This window comes from Alligator sinensis, unplaced genomic scaffold, assembly GCF_000455745.1.
Source record: "Alligator sinensis unplaced genomic scaffold, ASM45574v1 scaffold267_1, whole genome shotgun sequence".
Classification (NCBI taxonomy): Eukaryota; Metazoa; Chordata; order Crocodylia; family Alligatoridae; genus Alligator; species Alligator sinensis.
In genome coordinates, this window is record NW_005842100.1 from 1,320,943 (window position 1) to 1,342,180 (window position 21,238).

Consider the following 21,238-nt stretch of genomic DNA (forward strand, 5'->3'; position numbering starts at 1 on the left):
GCCCGCGTAAATGCACGTGTAGATATGTCATGTGGGGGGGAGGAGGGGGAGAGAGAGAGAGACAGAATATACTCTAGTGATATTTGGTGCTCCTAAAATATTTCTGGTGATGAAGCAGCTGTTTTTGTTCATTAATATTATTTTTTCTCATCACAGTTAATTTATACTCTGAATTTATTCCATCTCCTAAATACTGTGCTATCAAGCTGCTGTAGCAAAATTCAACACTTAAATAAGCATGGCTTGTAAAATCTTCATTGTATGCCTGGAATGTCATTGAAAGCAGCTGGTATACAACTGCAGTCTGCAAACGTATTCTCATGGCTCAAATTGCACTTAATTGCCCTAAATTCCACTTTCTTATCAAGTCACCCTAACTGGCTTGCAGGAAGTTGGTCTTAAGCCTTATGAAGTGTGCCTTGTCAATCAAAAGAAGAATGAGACCATTTCACTGTTTAAAACTTTTGTGCTGGCCCCTGAGTTTTATTTTAGTTCAGGACACAGCTAAGACAGAGGCGGATACTGCACAGTATGCTTCCTTAAGAAAACACATTCCTTTAACTGCCCGGAATGTATAAAATGTGTGGATATATAAATGAGCATGTAGAGGGGTATATGCACCACTCCTCATACCAAGGAACTCCCAGACTTGGGCATTCATGTTTCCATTTTGGCCATTCAGGAAAAGAGTATTTATATTACAGTCCACTCCCATACTCACAGACTGATGCTTATCAGCTTTTCCCATTAAAACTGTCATGCCCCCCAAAACAAGATTAAAAGAAGCCAAGATTACTTCATGTTCTTGGCACTTAAATGGAGCTAAAGCATTAATTCAAAAAACTTCCCAAACTGGGAGGAGCTGGAAAGCAGACTTTTATTCCCTTAGCTTCAGGAGGTGCATGTTTCATATTTACTGTTAACTACAATAAACCAGATGTAATTTATCGGTTGATTTAAGCGTGGAGTATAAAATTCCATGAAGTTTGCACTTTGCCAGTTTGCACCACATGAGACTCCATCTCTCTTTATATTTCAAAGTCGACAAATAATTTGGTCCACTCAGGCAGATGACAGCTCTGTGCTGTACAAGACACCTTCCAAGAGACGCACCTGAAATACAAGCACCTAACCGTGAACTAACTGCCCACTCTACCTCCTGCTAACCCAGGAGGATTTCAGGTATGCATTCTCCTTTCCAGCCCAACAAAAAGAGCAGCCAACAGACTCTTGCTACTGAATTTGGATTTTTCAATCCTGTGCTCACTTTGTATAATTTTAAATTTACCCTTTTTAGGAGAAGCACTGGGGGTTTGGCATTGCCTTAGCCTTTCTAACCATTCTCTGCCTAGGTATGGCTGTCTGTAACATTGTTCCATCCTAGCAGGTTTTGGTGTCATGTTATTTCCTGGTCCAGGATATAAACACCTGACTTCCCTGTAAGAATCCATTGAAATCTCATTATCAGTTTGAGGGGTGATGCTTTTTCAGTTTTAATTATCAGGTTTCCTGGCTTAGGTTAAAAACAACTTGTCTGCATGTATTACTCTGCTTGTTATTCACCTGCACTGTGGTAGCACCTCAGAGCCCCTGTGTGGACCAAGACCCCACTGTGGTTGGGTACTGTCAGTACTATTTCTGACACCACAAAAATCACCTTTTTGGCTAAAATTAAGCTATGGTTCAGTCCAGAGGTCTCTTGTTCACTGTTCTCACACTTCATATACCAAAGTGTTTTCTACATTGAGTCTGTAGTAAGACTCAATTTAAAAAGCAACTGGGAGAGGCTGTTAGCCATGGTAATTTGAAGTTGGAGAGAAGACAGGGCAGGGTAGCACATTGTATAGACTAGCTCGTTAGACAGCGTGAGCTTTAGTAAGCTACAGCCTACTTCATGCATCTCTGAATTAGTCCAGGAGTGCTCAACTCCCAACTCATGGGCTAGACTCAGCACACAGAGGCATGCCATCCAGCCAACAAGGGTCCCCACAGGTCCAAACATTTGGAAGTAGGGGAGTGATGGCAATAATTGCCGCTCCCCTGCTGCCAAATTTCCAGACTTGTGGGGAGCCCCATGGGCCAGACAGGACCGTAGACTGACATGCTGAAGTGGGCCAGACCCAATCTAGGCACACACAGGCTAGATGGAGGCAGCATGGGGCCTTGATCTGGCAGTGTGGGCCCCAGGAAGGCGGTACAAGGTCCCGACCTGCTGGCACTGACTTGAGGGAGGTGGAAAGGAGCCTTGAGCAGGGCTGTGGGAGGCAGCAGAGGGCCCCGAGCAGGGATGAGGGGGGTGATGCGGAGGCTCTATGTGGCAGTGTAGGGGTGAGGAGGGGGTGTGGGGGTCTGATCCTGGTATGTGGGGCCTGATCTGACCTGTGGATGGGCCCCCCACCACTCATCCACCCCATGGCACCAAAAGGTTGAGCACTGAGTTAGTTTATGAAGTGCCACCCTATCCTGCTGTATGCCCAACAAGAAACTGGTTATATAGCCCATAGGTCATAGATTCATAGATTCTAGGATTGGAAGGGACCTCAGTGAGCCATCTAGTCCGACCCCCTGCCCCTGGCAGGCAAGAAAAAGGTCACCAAACCTGGGATCATGTGAACCCAGCCAGGTGCCTGTTCAGTCTCCTACTGAAGACCCCCAAGGATGGGGCGAGCACCACCTCCCCTCGAAGCCCATTTCAGATCCTGGCAACCCTGACCATGAAGAACTTTTTTCTAAGGTCTGAAAATTCATCTGACCATTGAGCATATTAAGTACAGAAGTACAGGCCAGCAATGATCAGATCTTAGCAAAAGCTAAGATAGTTTACTTCATTGTCTCTAAAAGATCTGGCACCCTTTTGATCTCACAAGTGACTGAAATTAGACATTATTTAGGTTAATGGGGCTGGCTGAGGTGCAATGTGTCTCAGCATAGGGGCTCCACAGCCTGCAGAAACGGAGGAGAAAGCAGCACTGGGGCTCTGCAGCGGAGACAAGGGGGCTGCCAGCTAGCCCTGCGCAGAGGGGCCCTGTGCCCCAGCTGCCCTCCCCCTCTCCCACAACACATGGAGCCTGGCCAGGAGCCAGGAGGAGCAGGGCACAGCCTGCAACAAAGGGCACATGCAGGGGCATGCTCTGAGGCACAAAGTAGTAGCTCAAATTTGTGCCGCTGCAGCACACGCCCTGATTGCATTGGAAAGGTGATATGTTTCTCAGTTTTCAAACACTGGTGCTTCCTGTTGCACACCATCACACCTATCAAGTTTCCAGAGACTTCGCTCACTAATTAAGCTAAAAAACTGACTTATGTCTTTGTGCACTGCTCAACTACTTTATGACTTTAATTTAAACAGGATCAAATTTCTCAATAGCTCCAAAGTTGTCCATGTATCAAATAAAAGAACACAATAAATTGGCTAACTCACTGTATGAGACCACATGATAATTTTTTATGGATCAAATGTTCTTTACTTCCTGTCTGAAAAACATTCTAACATCTTCCCAGAGCTTGTTCTAATTATAGTGCAATTGTATTAATTGCATTATAGAGGACACTGCTTTTTTCAGAAATATATACTTAATTATAGATCACAACCCAGTGAAGAAAATTATTTCCTTTTATTATACTTTTCTTATAATCAATTAGTAAATTTTGTAAAAGGCCCTGGAATCTGCTGGATGAAATATAAATACAAGATCATGAGACTGGAGGTCTCAGAAGTGCAGATAACAATAAAACTCCCATTTCAGTAGATGTGTTTTTTGAATGTTCAAAGCCAACACTCCACCCTAAACTGCACATTTCTCTTTCTGCTTCAAGCATCTGTAAATGTTTTCAGAATCAGGGCCTGTTAGATTTACTCAACTGCAAATAAATAATTTACAGTTCCAGATGTGTTTCCTTGCCAACAAATATTGTTTAGGGAAACAGAGAAGAAGGGGAAATAAACTCTGTGTAACTTGCATAGAAACCACAATAACAAATTCTAAGCTGAAAGCATCAAGGGAAATAGTGGCAGTCTGTTTAACATCAAGTGCTGTAAGTAGATCTCAATTATGTGGTAGGTAAGATACAAAAACCCTCTCTTAAAGGAATCCAAATTCAGACAGTGTTGATAATTAGGAGTGTGAAATATAAACTGTTTTCCAATCTCTATCCTTTAGCCTCAAGAGGTTCTTTGTTTAAATACAAGCATCATGAGACAGCAAGACAGCTTGTAGCCACCTGTGAGTGTATATGCATGCCCATACATCAGGGGTTGTCAACTATGGGTACACGTACCCCTGGGGGGACTTGGACTGGTCCTAGAAGGTACATGTGGGTGGGCGGGGATGGAGCACTGCCACCTCACCTTCCAGGAGCGGGGCCGGGGCAAGGGCAGTGGAGCCCCTCCACAGGGTGGGGAAGCTCATGCGCAGCGGCCACTGCTGCCATACCCCAGCCCAGTGAGCTTCCCTGCCCCGCAGAGGGGCACTGCTGCCCTCACCTCAGCCCAGTGAGCTTCCTTGCCTTGCCCCGGCCCTGCTCCTCAGAGGTGGTAGCGCTCCATCCCTGCCTGCCTGAGTGCCATCCCCATTTCCCTGCTCCATGTCATGCCGTGCACTACCCACCTTCCACCCCCCACTTGGCTACCAGGGGTACTTAGACTAAAAAAGGTTGAAAACCTCTGCCATACATAGTTATACACTCAAAGATGTGCCCTACTTTAAGCAATGCAACAACTGAGAAAGGGCTCAAAGTATGCAAAATGCACACATTTTAAGTTGAGCAGAATTTAGTTCAACACCAACAAAAGAACAACGAGTATCTCAAGTTATTTTTTTCTGATAGTTGCAGAGAAAGCATAAGTATTACAGGATTCTTCAGCTACCAAAATTCCATCAGGTATTCCAGGGACACCAGCAGTATTTTACATGTCTGGAGCCCAAGGGTGGGATCCTGGCTTCAATGAACACAATGAGATTTTGCCATTTGACTTCAGTGGGGCGAAGTTTTCGTTAGGGCACCTGTGAGCTCTTGATTGCTGGTTCACATATAAAGGACTATCGAAATCAATGTGCTACTGGGGGAGGATTTCTAGGCTTATGGACCTCTTTGCCTTCTGATTAGCATCTACCCATTTCCATGTGATAGTGGCAATCACTGGAATGTCTGAGAATAAGGTTGCCATTCTGAAGTGCCTTCATTACATAAAGAATTTGGGTGTAAATCCACACGGAGTCAAAAGAGTTAAACTGGTATAAAATACACACAAGGGAGGAATCAAGCCTTTTGGTGCAGTCCAGCTTCCTGAAGGCTTGAGAAAATTATTGGTTTCCACATGATGATCACAGCCTATTGCTTAACCCCACCCCATTTGACAAATTCCCCAAATTCTTCTTTTCTCTCAAGAATTCTGTGATTAGCTGGGAAGATAGCTTGGTGAGTAGTGTGGAAAGAGAGGTCATCCTGCAGGCGGAAGCAATGCCCTATAAAGGCTACTTTTGTTTCCAGCTCTGCTATGAGACAGAGGAGGAGGGAGGCTGCCAATATCAGTGATGTTGCTGGAATATAACTGAAGAGGCATTACAGCCCTGATGTTAATGACGAATATTCAAGTACCACATAAGATGTGCCTTCTGTAAAAGGCTATTTTTAGAAACTGCATATTTATGTATCTTTAATCCACTCAATCCAAGTTAGCTTCTGTCATCAGTTTTACACAGATGGTAACAACCATATGTTACTTTCTATTTCCATTTCCATTGCACACACATTTAAAATGAATAAGGCCTATCCAGTGTATAACCAGAAGACGGAGTGGAGAGCCTGGTGACTGTCAATGGTGAGACAGGACAGAAACCTGATTAAGTCAAAACTTAAGATGTAGGAACAGTTGGTAAATAGATTCCTTTGCTTTGCTATTAATTAATAAAGTACAACAACCAGCAGATACTATTGATCACCTATCTCTGTTTGGTTATCTGCAAGTCTCTGCACCCAACTACCTATGCTGCACAGAGGGGGGAGATGAGGGCAAGGAAGGTGACTAAATGCCTTATAAGCATGAAATGACAAAGTTGGAAGTGAAACAAGGTCAGCCATTCAGAAACTTCACTGATCTCCCAGAACTCTATTACTTAGCTTTTTATGGCTATTATTAAAAAAGAAAAGGAAAGAAAAAGAAAAAGAAAAGCCATTCCCATGCTTTTGCTGGGGGTAACTGACACAGATGTGACATCACTGATAGTTCAGAAAGCTACATTTGTGTCTGGAGTTCCAAGGCCATTTCCTAATGAAGCACATGTGCTTTACTGGGTTTATTTTGAAACTCCATTTGCTTATTTTCCCAACGTGATCAAAAGGACATTTGGAGTGTTCTGTAGAAGGCACTTGAACCCTGTAGGCCAAGAAAGTTTTTTCTAGACTCGGTAGCAGCTAGCAATAATACCATTTGTAAAGTAAACTGCATTGCATGAAGCACTCTGCTCTTTTCCACTGGTGAACTGATATTGCTTTGAGAAGTGAGCCTCTTGGGTGGTGTGATGACCTTCCCCCCATATTATTTAAGATTCCTTTGAGAACTTAAAACCAATCATAAATAGTACTATCCCTCCCCAATCACACACCCCTTTAGTTACATGCCAGGCATTGCTGTTTTAACACTGGCCACCTACCGACATTGTTTCTCCCGGGAGAGTTATTGCTCTCACAGTAGAAACCATGAGTGTAGAGATGTTCAAGATTTTTCTCCCAGAGAAAAATACTCTGAGAGAAAAATAACCTAGGAACAACCAGGATTGAATCATTCTTGGGAGAGTTTTCCCTGGGAGTGCAAATGTCTGTACCGGTTATCTTTTGAGAGAAGCCACAGCACAGTCCTCCAGAATCCCAGGAGGCTTTGCTCCTATCTCATCCCCCAGGGAAACAAGTGTGTTACTGCATTCAACTGCTCCAACCCCTACATTGTGCAGCAGGGAGAGGTGGGATAATCCTGAGCAATCTGGGTCAGCCAATCAGGGCTGCCCTGTGTATTGCTGCCATTTGTCTCCATGCAGACTGAAGGAGCCTCCAGAGCATGCTGAGATGTGCAGGAGCCCCCTGCATGCATAGTGTCAGCACTAAAAGCTCTCTGTTCTTCGGGGGCTCAGCATTCAAATGTCTGTTCAGGCATCTCTGGGTAAGTTTTCCTATGAGAAAACAAACCTGAGGATATTCTCCCAGATTGTGTGAGTATGTGTACGCAATCACTGAATTCTACTACCCCACCCTGGTTGAAAATTGCTACAGAACATGCAAATACATTTGGAGAAGGATGTAGAAAGAACCCTACCTTAATGTTAAAATTGTCATCAAGAAGGATGTTTTCCAATTTGAGGTCCCTATGCACAACACCATTCTGAAAAGAGAAAAACACACAGGGTGGGGGAGAGGGAACATAAGGAAATATTAGACAAATTAAAGAACTGAACCATCAGGGTGGTCTTTGTATGTACATTTCAGGACTGATTTCACTGTCATAACACTCACGACCCAGTGACTAGTGACAGGAGATGTATTAGTCACTTGCTGTGTGGTTAAGAAAAGAATGACTGGAATCTGTCCTCCCACAAAGCCTGTAAAACAGCAGGAGGATTCTTTCTGGAACTTAATTCCAACTCCTATCCTACCCCCACTGCGTGAAAGCAATATATTCTTCCCAGGCACCAGAAAACAATATCTGTCAATGACGTTTGTCCTTCTAAAAGCTCCAATTCCTCCAGTATACAGTCATTTAATCAAAGGAAGTTATAAACCTACAAGACTCTTGTGCCTATAATTGTTAAGTGAAAAAACTAACAAGATGTGTTCTAGTCACAGTGCCTTCTCCCAGAAATTCTGAAAACTACCTACACAGAGAAGGCTCATGGAGGCTTTCTGTGCTGTGCACTCAGGACTGTGCAAACAAACCTCCACCGCTTAACAGAATTCAAAGGAGATTAAAATGTTAAAAATTCTAACAGAAGGCTGTGGTTGCTGCCTGTTGCCTCTATCCAGGTGCAACTTTTGGCTCTATGCAATCACAATCTACAAGGGAGAATCCATGAAGATAAACAGACAATCGCTTGTCTTTCATGGTTTTAATTGCCATTTGAAGGCATGCTATGATGGATAAAAACAATATCAAAGGGAAGCTGTCTGATGATCCTATTATATCTGGAAGGGTAACTTAAATGGCTGCTTGCTAAGTATTCTTTCTTTCTACCTTGCTCAAAAGAGTTCCTTGTTCTAAAGTTGGACATTTATACCTCTGTTCTGCTTTTTTATTGTATATATTCTACTTTGTTCTTATCTGAAAAATATTCCCTTACACTTTCTAAACTCCAGTTACAATCTCTTATTCCTTTCTGCTTTAATTGGTCAATGACAACGAACTTAAAATTGTCCTCGTATGGAAAGCTAGTTGATATGCTGTTTTTAACCCTCTTGTTATAAAAGGGGGAGGTTTCCAAAGATGAAATTAGGAGCCTTCAATAAGTTATCTGGTGTAAATGGGCAGAACTCAGAATAAAGTGTATAGTCTCTAAACACCAATGAGGAAGTATTATAAAACTTATGCTCGTGATAACCTGCTATATAGCTGAAGTAATGCTATCTCACACATAAACAAGTGGAAACTGCTAACCCCATTCCTTTTTGTACATATAAAACTCACTGTAAAATCACCCGGTAGATATTGCAGCAACAACTCCTCTGCTTACCTTGTGACAGTAATGTACAGCAGAGACGATTTGCCGAAAAAAGTGTCTTGTCTCTCTCTCACTTAGTCTCCGCCTCTCACTGATGTAATCATACAGCTCACCTTTACTCGCATACTCCATGATTATCACAATTTTATCTTTGTTTTCAAACACTGGATAGATAAAAGAAAACAAAAAATGGAATTAGATGGTCCATCAAATGCATTTCAAATTAGTACTGTGGAGGAAGAAGAAGAGAATATAAATGACTTGAGGTTTATGAGGGTTGTAGGTTGTAGCTGTATTGGTCTAAGGACATAGCCAGCCAAGGTTCTTTGGGTAAATCTGATATCTTTTATTAGACCAACTCAAATATTTGAGTTGGTCTAATAAAAAATATCAGATTTAGCCACAGAACCTTGTCTGCCCCGAGGTTTATGACACACTAATGCCATAATGCATGGAAAGGTGTTCAATAAACAGCCAACAAGCTGGAGAAAGGCAGGCTGAAGCACATGAAGTGTCCACACGGCAGTCACAACCCTCAATTCACAATAAGGAGGATCACAACTACTTTGGCTTTCTCAGTGGCTACATGGGAGGGAAATCCTTACGCTCTGATCTGGGGCCATGGTATGTAAATGACAACATAGCTGCTGGACAACCACTTTACCCTTCTGCTCATTTTGTATAGTTTATACTGCACGTATTGGAAGATAGGTGCAGTATGGTCTGATGGCAGGAAGGTGCAAAAAAGAGCAGCAGCAGTGCTTCCAGAGCCACCACTGATGCTACCTCACATGCTTCTCTCACCTGGGGCACTCAAATGCCTGGTTACACCCCTGCTAACAATTGTTCTTCACATTTAGCATGAAGTGGGACTATGGGAAGCTATGGACCATTTCTCTCCTTTTTTTTTTTACCTATATTCCTTGCAGGAGGAGTACACATCTCTGGCTTACTGCTATCAACATTCTTTGTAGTATTAACTTTTGCAATTAATCGTATGCACATGCACAATTTCAAAGGTCAGTGTTTGTGCTGACTGCTCAGTATCTCTGAAAATCAGGACATTATTGTTTAGAAGCCTTCTTCTGGAAGATCTAACACGTACAGGCTCTGTTTGTGTGTATGTGTGCATACTAGCTGCCTTAAAGATTCAGCCTTATACAAAGGCAAATGCACTTCAGTATTAGCAAATCCATTGTGACTTTAATGACTAACTCTGCACTGTGTGGGAGCATCTGCACATGCAATTAGCACATAGCAGTTAACTCCCGCACAGTTCATGCCAGAGTTTATTGCTCCCGGGTGCAGCATTTACACTCCCAGGAGTTCAGCCCGCCAGCCCGGGTCCAACCTTGCTCAATGTGCTGCACTTGGGCTGGCTGGGGAACGAGGGTGCTATAGTGCAGGGCTAAGCAGTAGGCAGCCCCAACACTGTAATGCCCTCCTGCCCCAGGCAGCCCCAGTCACCATCCAGATATGAGTTCTGGTACATGTAACTACTCGGTGCATTATCCTGAACAGTACTATCCTACAGCAAAGTTAATTAATTTACTGCACCCTAATACGGGCACACATGTAGACAGTGACGCTTTACTGTGGAACTACTTAGTCAGCTCCACAGTAAAGTGCACATGTAGACGTACCCTGGGTAAGTGATGAGCTGCCACCCGGCACTAGGAGTTGCCAGAACAATTGTGGCTGACTCAGCTAGAAATCACCCTGAGACCTTGGGGCAAAAGAAACAATAAAGGGCTATCCTTCCTCTGAGGTGGCCTGCTGCACACTCCATTTTAGACCCATCCAGCTTCCCAGGTTGGTTCAGAATGGAAACACAGCAACAATTCTGGACTCATCCATTCTTCCCTGCCCTCCTCTAACTGAATGCCACTGTCACTAACCTCACAAAATGCTTGTGCTCAATGCCCTTGCGACAAGGATTTTTTGTGCCATCATTGCCTTCTAATACTGGTGTAGAGCCAACTGCAATGGGACCCAGAGGTAGGCTTCCACATAAAGTGTGCGGAGAACGTTCATGTTACTACATGATATGGCTTGACTGCTCCTTTAGGCCTCAAGGTACTAGGTGCCATTGACTGCCAAGGACTTTGTTGGGGGATAATGACAACTAAGCATTTAAGCTAACAAAAAAAGTGGTGATTACTTTCAAATTACTACAGCGCTTTGGCTGCTAAGTAAGATTTCTGCTTTGACTCTGAAAATCTACTGTACACACAGGAAACACTGTACCTGCCCTAGATAAAACCACAGTTCACTCAGGAAAGTGTTGAAGCTCCTGTTATTTTATGACTTAAAGGCAGCCTGCTGAGGCAAGGCCCTGCTGACACAGCTGCTCTTACAAATTAATGAGGCTACAGGGGTTCTTCCAAACGGATGCTGGTCTTGACCAGCACAACTGGAATGGTGTTTTCTAGTATCTCTCCAGCATAACTCAGCGAATGCTCACTAGTATTTTAAGGAACACACTTCAACTTTTGCAGTTAGATTTGTAGCTGCAGCTCTCAACATGCAGGTATTTTTCAGTCGTGTTTTTTTGTCCTTTGTTCTTTTGTACCTTGTAACTAAACCCCATATGCCAAAGCCTCTGCAGTTCTTTCTACCCCTGCCAAGCAGCAGCCAAATGGCTCCCATAAAACCAAAAGGAAACAGCCAAATAAAAATGCCCATTTACTTGCTTGCTGGCCTTACTCTATTCTGAAGCAGAAACTCCTGCCAGTGATTACATCTTATGTGCATCCTGATTAAGAAAACATTTTGAAAAGTAGAAGAGCTGTCTCTGGATAGACTGTACTTTTGTGGGAGTTCCCAGACTGTCATATGCATACCCCTGGAGGTATTATGCAAGACACCTCTCGGGGGTATGCAGGAGAAATTGTGTAATGGTGGATTTAATTTTAATTAGAATAATAATTGGCATTTAAGGGGTTAAAATAAAAACATATGCTGGTAGGGGTACACAGGCAGCTGGTAAATCTGGAAGGGATACACAATAAGAAAAAGTTTGAGAACCTCTGTATTACTGTATCCTGTCCAAGACTTATAGGCTCATACACTCTGGAAAGAACATTATATGTGTCCTATACAAAAATGTTCTGGCTTGTTACTGATATAGCAGTAATACACAGCCCTACACCGAATCATTGAAAATGAGGGTTGGGAGGGACCTCAGGAGGTCATCTAGTCCAAACCCCTTGCTCAAAACAGTACCATCCCCAACCAGACCATTCTAGCCAGGGCTTTATCAAGCCGGACCTTAAAAACTTCCAAGGATGGACAGTCCACCATCTATCTAGGTAACCTGTTCTAGTGCTTCACCACCCTGCTAGTAGGAAAGTTTTTCCTAATATCCAACTTAAACCCCACTTGCAGCAACTTGAGACCATTGCTCCTTGTTCTGCCATCTGTCACCACTGAGAACAGTTTAGTTCCATCCTCTCTGGAACTATCCTTCAGGTAGTTAAAGACTACTATCAAATCTCCACTCAGTCTTCTCTTCTGCAGACTAAATAAATCCAGTTCTTTCAGCCTCTCCTCAGAAGCCATGGGCCCCAGCCCCCAAGACATTTCCAATGCCCTCTGCTAGACTCTCTCCAACTTGTCCACATCCTTTCTGTAGTGGAGGGCCCAAAACTGGACACAGTACTCCAGATGTGCCCTCACCGGTGCAGAATAGAGCGGAATAATTACTTCCCTAGATCTGCTGGCAAAGCTCCTACTAATGCAGCTTAGTATGCTGTTAGCCTTCTTGGCAACAAGGGCACACTGCTGACTCATATTCAGCTTACTGCCCACTGTCACCCCCAGGTCCTTTTCTGCAGAACCAGTCAGTCCCCAGGCTGTAGTGGTACATGGGATTCTTCTGTCCTAAGCGCAGGACTTTGCACTTGTCCTTGTTGAACCTCATGAGATTTTTTTTTTGGCCCAATCCTCCAATTTGTCTAGATCACTCTGAATCCTATCCTCCAGTGTATCTACTCTCTAAGCACCAAAACAGTTGGTAATCCACTGCTATGGATAGCCTGCATAGGAAGGGAACTAGTTTCTTTAAACTCAGAGAATATGTTAACAATGCATTCATTTATGATTCCTAACCAGAAATAATGTCATTTCACAAACCAGAACTAGACACTGTACCAGGCATTACTGTGTCATCCACGTACAGTTAAACTGGCCAAATAAGTCGCTAATATAAATGGGCAAAGCTCCAGCTATCTCAATGGAATTCCATTCACAGTAAGAGTGGATCTGGCTCATCTATGTGCTGCTATATGCTGAGGATTTATTAATCCCAAGGAGGCTACCACTTTGTTCCAATTTAAATACTCCAGCTAATATGCTACTGGTACATATGTGCTGCTTGAGAACTAGCAGCTCTGACAAGAGGGTGGTTTGTAACTGCACTGTGTCCAGGAGGCATGGTGTTGTCTCACTGTCTCAATTCCTACGTCGGTGGGGAGGTAAGCTTTATGTTCAGTCCTCTATGGCCAGTCAGCTCTAATAGCATGTGTGCATCTGACAAGGGTGCAGAAGCATATGGCTACCCTTCACTACTGTTTTGGCGTAGCTTGCATCCTAAGGGTTAGTAGCACTGAACAGTTCCTGTGCTTAGGAGGATGTTGGCCTCAACATGAGGACGTGCATACAAAGGCTCTTGGACTCTGCCAACCCCATTGGACATGCTTCACTCTCGTAGCTTACCATATGACAACAAACTGCTTGAAGCCATTATATGCCATAGCATCTCTGCATTACATAGTGGACTCTAGCATTCTTCTGATTCATTTTGTCTTCACAACTCAACCATTTGAGTTTTGTCAAATTTTCCTCTATATTCACAAGGTTATAATGCCAGGATCAAATTTCTGACTAACCTGAAATTCAACATACAGTACAAGTCTTGGTCCAGAAAACCTTCCCTACAATTATATAGAAATAGATGCAGGTGGTGTTTGCTTGGACAAAGGTACATATTAAAAAGAGATCCATTTTTTGTTGCAAGAGAAAAGATGCCATCTAACAGGGCTAATAGCTGAAAAGCTAAATTTAAGAAATATTAAATCACTACACTGAAGTTTTGTCTTTTAGAGGGAAAAAAGCACTGGAGTCAAACAGTGTGTCAGCATATCAGTAACTGGCAACCAGGGTGTGTCTTCTCAAGAGGGCATTGATGCATGGTATTTATCTCAATGGAAGGAGATTTATCGTAGGGAAATGATCCTTTGTTTTAGATTGCCATAAGATAAGCTATCTCAGCACAGTAATAACTGAAAAAGCACAAAATGACCAGTAGCTAAGGAGAAGGGACCTTCAAGCACAGATTTCTTAGTACATAGCTCTTTCCACCCCACCTTGGGTAACCCTGCACAGACGCCAGGCTCCCTACCCTCTACAGCCTCCCTTTTCTCCTACCATCTTTAGTCAACCTCTGCACACAGATTGAAGATTTCAGTTCTGTAACTTATACATAGTGATTAGTACTAATTTTACAACCACCACTATTATAACTCACACCTTGACAAGGGTTTTCCTAAATATTATAAAGAAACATACTGCAGGCCTTATTTAAGGCCTGCTGCCATCTTCTATTTACTTATCACATCAATATACCAGTTCCTGTACAGTGTAATGAATGCAAAACGCACCAACCCAGCATTAAATCCCAGAACACATGAGCTGTGCATCTAATAAACAGGTCTGTACACTGGTTATTCAGGATGAGAAAGGAGATGTACAGACTGTGGAAAAGGTATAGCCAAAAGGAAAGGACTAAATGAACAGAGTATAGAAGGGGAGTTGTAGGACTTAACTATTCCGTTGCCTTTTATGGTTTGCACTGGTGGGATATGCAACCTGAGCCCAACTTAAGCAGTTCTCCATAAAATATTAATTGAATGCAGTGTTTTTAAAGAAATATCTATACATTTATTGTCACGTATTTTCAGCATAATACATCACAGCATATACATAATGTATAAAATGTGTGTAGTACACTACTAAAAAGATATGCCTTGTGAAAATAATATGATCAAGAGTTGGGGGAAGGGAGAAGGACACAAGCCCTTGTTAAACAGTAATTTTAGGCACAGTAATCCTGGAGCTCATAACCCCTGGATTTTTCATACATTAATACCTGAAACTAGTTTTAAGCACACTTTAAGCAGCTTAAAGTTATGCCAATCCAGGCCAGGTTTATCTTGAATCAATGTTACCCAGCTCATGTTCCATCAACGTGGCTAACAACAGACAGTCAAAGCCTGAGGCTGAATCAGTTTAGTCTTTGCAAGTGAGTTTAAGCTGTGTAGATTGAACCAACAAGCAAGTGCACAAATATTCACTTTTGATTTTGGAAATGCAGCCTTGTTCCTGCAGGAGCCAGAAGCCAGGATATGCTACAGTATGCCTCCCTGCAAACCTGGAGCAGTCAGCTTGGACCAAAGCTAGCCCACCCACCCTGCAAGGGGGGGTTTGCAGGAGAGGTGCAAAGCATCCTGGGATGTTGGGGGACTGTGAGTTAACTTGAATCTGGAGGGGATCTGGGACAGTAGTTCAATAAACTGATTTAACCTTAATCAGTTCAGTCTGATACTACATCCATCCAGGTTTATCTTAAACCAGTTTTGGCCATTTCAAAAGCGATTTATGTGCACGGAACTTCTGCTGTGTTATAGATTTGAACTTGTTTCCAATCACTTATACCGGTTTATGTGTAATTTCTGTCCCTAGTCCCTGTGGCTGCTCCCCACAGATGAGACACCCATGTTGCAGTCCTCCAGCACCTCAGGATGCAGTGTTTCCTCCCCCACTCTCCTGTTCTGTGTGGACTAACTTTTCACCCCCTCAGCTCTACTACCCATGGTGAGGTTCTGGCACCAAGTCAGCTCCCCTCCCCCCCCCCCCCAAGGGGGCAAACCCCCAGGGGTGCAACCCTGTGCAAAAAGTCTTCAGAGCACATGCCAGCTAGCCAAATCACAGATGGGTCCAGAAGTGGGGTCTAGGGAAGGTGTGAGGAGAACAAGTTAGGGGCTGGATCAGGTCCCCATGACCTGGGGCTGCCTTCCCAGGGACAGTAGCTCCCCCAAAAGCACCTTCCCTCACTGCTCCCACCTCCCAGCCACCCTGGGAAGCACAACCAGCATCCCCTGGACCCCAATCCCAAAGCCTAATTTCTTAAAACATGCAATCTTCTGTAGTTTACTTCCTCTATTTCTTTTTAAATTCTTTTTTTAACTTTTTATTTTATCCTTCAGTGCTTACCATTCCTTACTTCCTCCGGGAAAGTTCCATTATCTGCTAATGATGGGGAGGCCAGGCTGCCCTGAACTGCTCCTGAGCTGATGAGAAGGGCCATGGAAAGGTTATTTATGCAGAAGAGGTATGGAACTGTTCTGAGGAAAATTCTGCAAGTGGTGCAAGAGCAATAAAAGGAGGCTTGTAAATGAATGGACTGTTGTCGATAAGAAATCAAGAAAGATTTGTTTAGGGACAAATAAATGGTCCATATGCTAGAGGAGAAAGAAATGAAGGAAACACATTGTCTGAAGTGGTTTTTCATTCTTCTCTTAGATTTACTGATAGTGGCCACATCTCCATGAGACTCTAACTATGCAGTCATTACTGTGCAGTCATTTAGTACTTGTATAAAGAAGTACTACGTAATTGTGCAGTAACCAGAGTTACTGCACAGTAGCGCCAAGGAATGGCTTTTTTGTGATGCTGACTGCACAGTACCTTGTGACTACTGCACAGCAGCATCATGTCACGCTTGCTGCCACACAATGCTACTAAGCAGTAGTCATGGGCTACTGTGCAGTCAGTGTCTCATGTAGACATGGCCAGTGTTTATTTAGTTCCCTCCTCTTCGAGCCTGGGAAGGCTGCAGCAAGGTCCCACATGGTAAATGTAGGAGTGCTGTAAGAATGTATAAGAAGTTCTGGGGGATAGTGGGGAGAGTGCCACAGTAATAAACCACAATGTTGGGGCGTGCCTAAGTATTGTATCAGGAAGTTGGGGGAAAAGGGGAAGGCTGTCAAAGTGTATCAAAGGTAGAAAAGGAGTAGCACAATAATGCATCAGGAAGTAAGAAGAAATATTTTCCACCTGGGCTATAAATCTCTTTCAGTCTTCCTTCCATCCCAAGGATTCTTTCAATGAAGGAAGAGCTGGATTCTGTGCAACCAGTGAAAGGTGCCTATGTTCAGATATTCAGTTGAGCATTTGTTACAGCACAATGTTTTAAAAAAAAACAACCCATGTTTCTGAACAGATATTGAAATCAACACTTAGGAGTTGGTTGAAGAATACAAAAGTAGAAGTAGAAAAGAATGTAAGTTTTTGACCAAAGACGCATCTGAACTGATGTACATTTTGTAATATCAACAATTAGGCTACATCAGTCTGTTCCATTGTAGTAATAATTCTGAACGCAGCCTCTATTTAGAGCTTTACATTTCCCATATAGCACTATTACTTCAAAGACCTCTCTCTATTCATTTCCCAGTATTTCTGTTCTATTTCTATTCTCCCCTCTACAAGCACAAGAGTTATGGATCCAGAGAGACTTCACAGACCAAATGCTGCCATTGGTTGAACCATTCACCATCCATACCAATAGATGGGAGATACACAAGGGCATTGCCAAGTGAAATTTAGTCATAAATGTTTCAACCAGATATGAACATGCCCTTGCAAGCACCAATCTAAGCGTATTTTGGACATCTTTTTTTTAATTATGACAGTTTATGTTGAACTTAGTTCACATCTAATTTAAGAAAAAATACCCTCATACCTTTATAACTGAGTTTTATAAGATGCTAAAGTCAGGCTGAGAGGGGTGTGTGTGTGTGTGTGTGTGTGTGTGTGTGTCCAGGTTTTCTGGGTTTTATTCTTCTTTCTTTAAAGCACTACCTCCTTGTAGGCCGATTTCTTTTGGTTTACATGTAACCCTGGGGTAAGAATTTTAGTTTGTTGGTTTAAGAGGGGAAGCCAATCTCTGCGCATTGGAACCATTTGAATTCTCCTCATGCCTTTGCTCTCTATCAGAGCAATCTCCTAAATTAGTTCCAGTATGTTGACATTCCTTCCATCTGGTGTCTTTCCATTCAGTGGTATTTTTATTACTCTCCTAACAGCCGCAGACAGAAGTACCTTTTTCACTGCTACAAAATGGTCTTTTATTAAAGGTTAGCAAGATCAAAAGAAAAAAAAATCTGTCTTTTAATTTTAGGGACGCAGGCTGGAATAATCTTTTCATTCAGAAATATTGTGCAAAGCCCAATTAACATACTCATATAATAAAAGATAAATGATTCCTTAAAAAGACACTGGAATAATGGGAAATAGTTTCCACCTAAGAAATACATTCAAATATATGTTATGTGTTCATGATAATTTGCAAGAAATCTAGTAGTTATTTGGCTTATAAACCCCCAAACAGCATTTTGAAAATGTTATTTACTATTCTATTGCTATTTTCAGTTGTTTAAATAAAGCATGTGGTGGGCATGAAAAACATCTATTAGCCTTCCTCTTTCAGTATCCCATTCAGCAAAGCCTTTATGCTTAACTCTAAGCACATGCTTAATTACCATTGAAGTCAATGGAATTTAAAGTATTCATCTTAAAGGTAAGCATGTGCTACATGACCTTCCTGAATCACAGCCTTATACAGTGGAATTGCAAATAATTTCTTTTTAAATTAAAGGAATGCAGTTAAGATCCTGTAATAATCGGTTTAGATCAGTCTGTGGTTAGAAATTAATCCCCACTGAGTAGATTAAATCAACATTAGAACCATTACCCTTGACAATTTTGTTTTCTTTCTGTGCACATCTGAGGAAACATAGAATTTGATAGTCTACCATCCATTTAGAAGCCAAGCAAAATGTAAAGATCACTAATTCAACTTTTACACTTCACATTTCTGATCCACTATCTCTAATTTTTGCCTAGGAATGCAGGGGTTGATTACTTATTTAAAATTATGATTGTAACCTGTTGTAGAACCTCAAACATCTACCAGGCAGGTGTGGAAGCCTGGTTAACTGAAATACAAGACACATTTCAGTGCTGTTTGAGACAATTTTAGAATGTGATTTGAAATTGCTGGTGTTCTCAGGAACGTAGGTTCATGTCAGAATGAATGCTTTAGAGGTGTTAAATCATACTGAATGCAAGGAAATTAAAAAAGGTGGGGTATGATAACCTATGAGCTAAGTTCATTTATACTTGTTTCATTATTAATTGCTAGACTGTAGAAAAATCACTTTATATTCTTGGATGTTATCAAATGAAAAGTAATGGAAAGAATCCATTTAAAGGTCAAAATGCTACATAACTAAAGGAAGCTCATTAGAAATGTCACTAAATGCTGTCACAACTGAAATACTTTCTCTTGGATAAATTAAAATAAATTATTCCAGTTTTCCAATTTCTGGTGTTCTCCTTGAAAGCTCAGTTCTTCATATACAGAACTTTTATTATATTCAGAGTGTGTTTTGTACACTGAGGCTAGGGACAGACATTCAAAAAGCCTGAGCCTGAATTGATTCAATCTTTGCAGGTTAGTCTAACCTGGCTAGGCTGAACTGGTTTGTATGTGGACAGACATTCTTTCTGGACTGAGGAAATTCAGGCATGTGCCTGCAGTGGCTCAGCCTAGAAGGCTGGGGGTGCTACAGCAGCCCTCCCTTCCCTTTTACAGTACTGAGCTGAGGGAGGCATGGCCTGGCAGAACCTCTGATTAGGGAAGTCTGCCTGCACCATCTCAGGCTTTCCCCTGCTAGCTACTCAAGGGGTGGGAGTGTTGCCAGACCCCAGACCCCTGCTAGCACTGTGAGGCAATGGCGGGGTGGTGTTCAGTGCATGCATCTATTAATGATATAGAGCTTTTCAATCCCACTCCCTGCTTCTTTATACTGTCTGCAGCAAACTGACAGGCAAGCAAGCCAGCAGGAGCTGATAACAGTGTTTATCACCTCATCAGCAAAACAATAGCTTCTCTATTAGTTCAAACTCTTCTTAAACAGCTTACCAGATGACCTGTTGATTAGCTCCAAAATACCCTGCCTGCCTGTCCCAGTGAAATTGGAGACACACACAGACACCTCTCAGTATTAGCTAGCATACCACATGCCCAGGGTCCGTGGCCCATGCTGTGGGAGATGGGAGAGAGGCAGGGGGCAGATTTCTGCTTGAGCAGCGGGTGGGGGGGATGGGGAAAGCAGGGGGAAGCAAGGCAGACAGTGCTGTGCCTGCAGTCTGTGCGGGAGCTCTAGTCAGGGAGCAGAGGGGAGGGGCCAGCCCTGCTGTGGAACAGAGAGCCCCGCCCAGCCCAGAGAGCATGCCAGGATGCTGGGGGACTCTGATTTAACTTAAACCAGGAAGGGGTCTGGGACAGACATTGCAGAAACTGGTTTGACCCAAATCTGTTAAGTCTGATACTACATTCAACCAGGTTTATCTCAAACCAGTTTCAGCCATTTTGAAACTGGTTTATGTACACTGAACATCTGTTCTGTTACAGGTTTTTAAACCAGTTTCTGATCACTTAAACCGGGTTAGGTGTAATGTCTGTCCCTAGCCCCAGGGTCTAGTAACCTAACGTTTGTTTTTATTATTACTGAAAAACATTGAGTGGAACTGATGGAGTTTGCAAGTCCTACACCTAGGTAGAGGCTTAATGAGACTGCTGCTTCCAGCCACACTCCTATCCACCTGCAGAAATCTCTAGATTGAGTTAAATGGTGCTCTATCTCACTAACTGGCCTGCCTCAGGGTGCACACAGAAGCACAAGTGCTCCTAGCAAGAGGCAATAATGCAGTGAGGATACAGCTGACAGCACAATAGTGTGTACTCTGATAAACTGTGTAGTCTGAGTTTTGCTTACTTTTCATATTCAAGATACATGAAGAATCTTTTTCCAACTAAATAAGTGCAACTACAAGGACTTAAGGAAGTGTCTTTTTACGATAAATGCAATTTTAGTGCTATGCTGTTGGAAGGTGATCAATCCTGCAGAATTCTAAGCTGCCTGGCCAAAGCATTTAAGCACATGTTTTTTTATGTATGTGTGTAACAATGTCATTCATTTCAGTGATACTGGATCAAGCACATATTAGTGTCCAACCATTCTCCGGCTTAAATCTTTGTTGAAACATTCACAACAAACCTGTTTGAAAATAATTTCACTGGCATCTCTGTTTAACTATAATGCAGCAGAAACACTACTTGCACATCTGAAACTCTTACAGAACTTTCTTCCTCACAAAGGAGAGACCCAAGGGCTTGGTTCTATATATATGGAACTTAACTCAGATGAATAGTTTTACACTTGTGTAAGCATTTTCTGGATTGGGCCCCAAACTCTCCTTATATTTTAACTTGTATAAAGTAAAGTATTGCCAGATGGCATGTTTTTGTGGATTTTTTTCTTTTTTTGCAGGAAGGCTACCCCTGGAATTCCATGTTTGCTCTCAAAAGGCTTTAACTATCAAATCCTGAGGCTTTCAAGGGGGGC

General features: G+C 42.6%; 1 protein-coding gene across 6 annotated transcripts in view; it reads right to left on the bottom strand.

Annotated features, from left to right (window-relative positions):
* The window catches only part of NUAK1 (NUAK family kinase 1), a 65,206-nt gene that overhangs the window by 8,932 nt on the left and 35,036 nt on the right, over nt 1–21,238 (bottom strand). For all 6 annotated transcript variants that reach the window (XM_025204878.1, XM_025204877.1, XM_025204875.1 and 3 more), the window contains 2 exons: nt 8,718–8,869; nt 7,310–7,375 (listed from right to left, as the gene is read on the bottom strand). In XM_025204878.1, the coding sequence (XP_025060663.1) occupies nt 7,310–7,375; nt 8,718–8,869 (218 nt within the window). The remainder of the gene's footprint in view (nt 1–7,309; nt 7,376–8,717; nt 8,870–21,238) is intronic.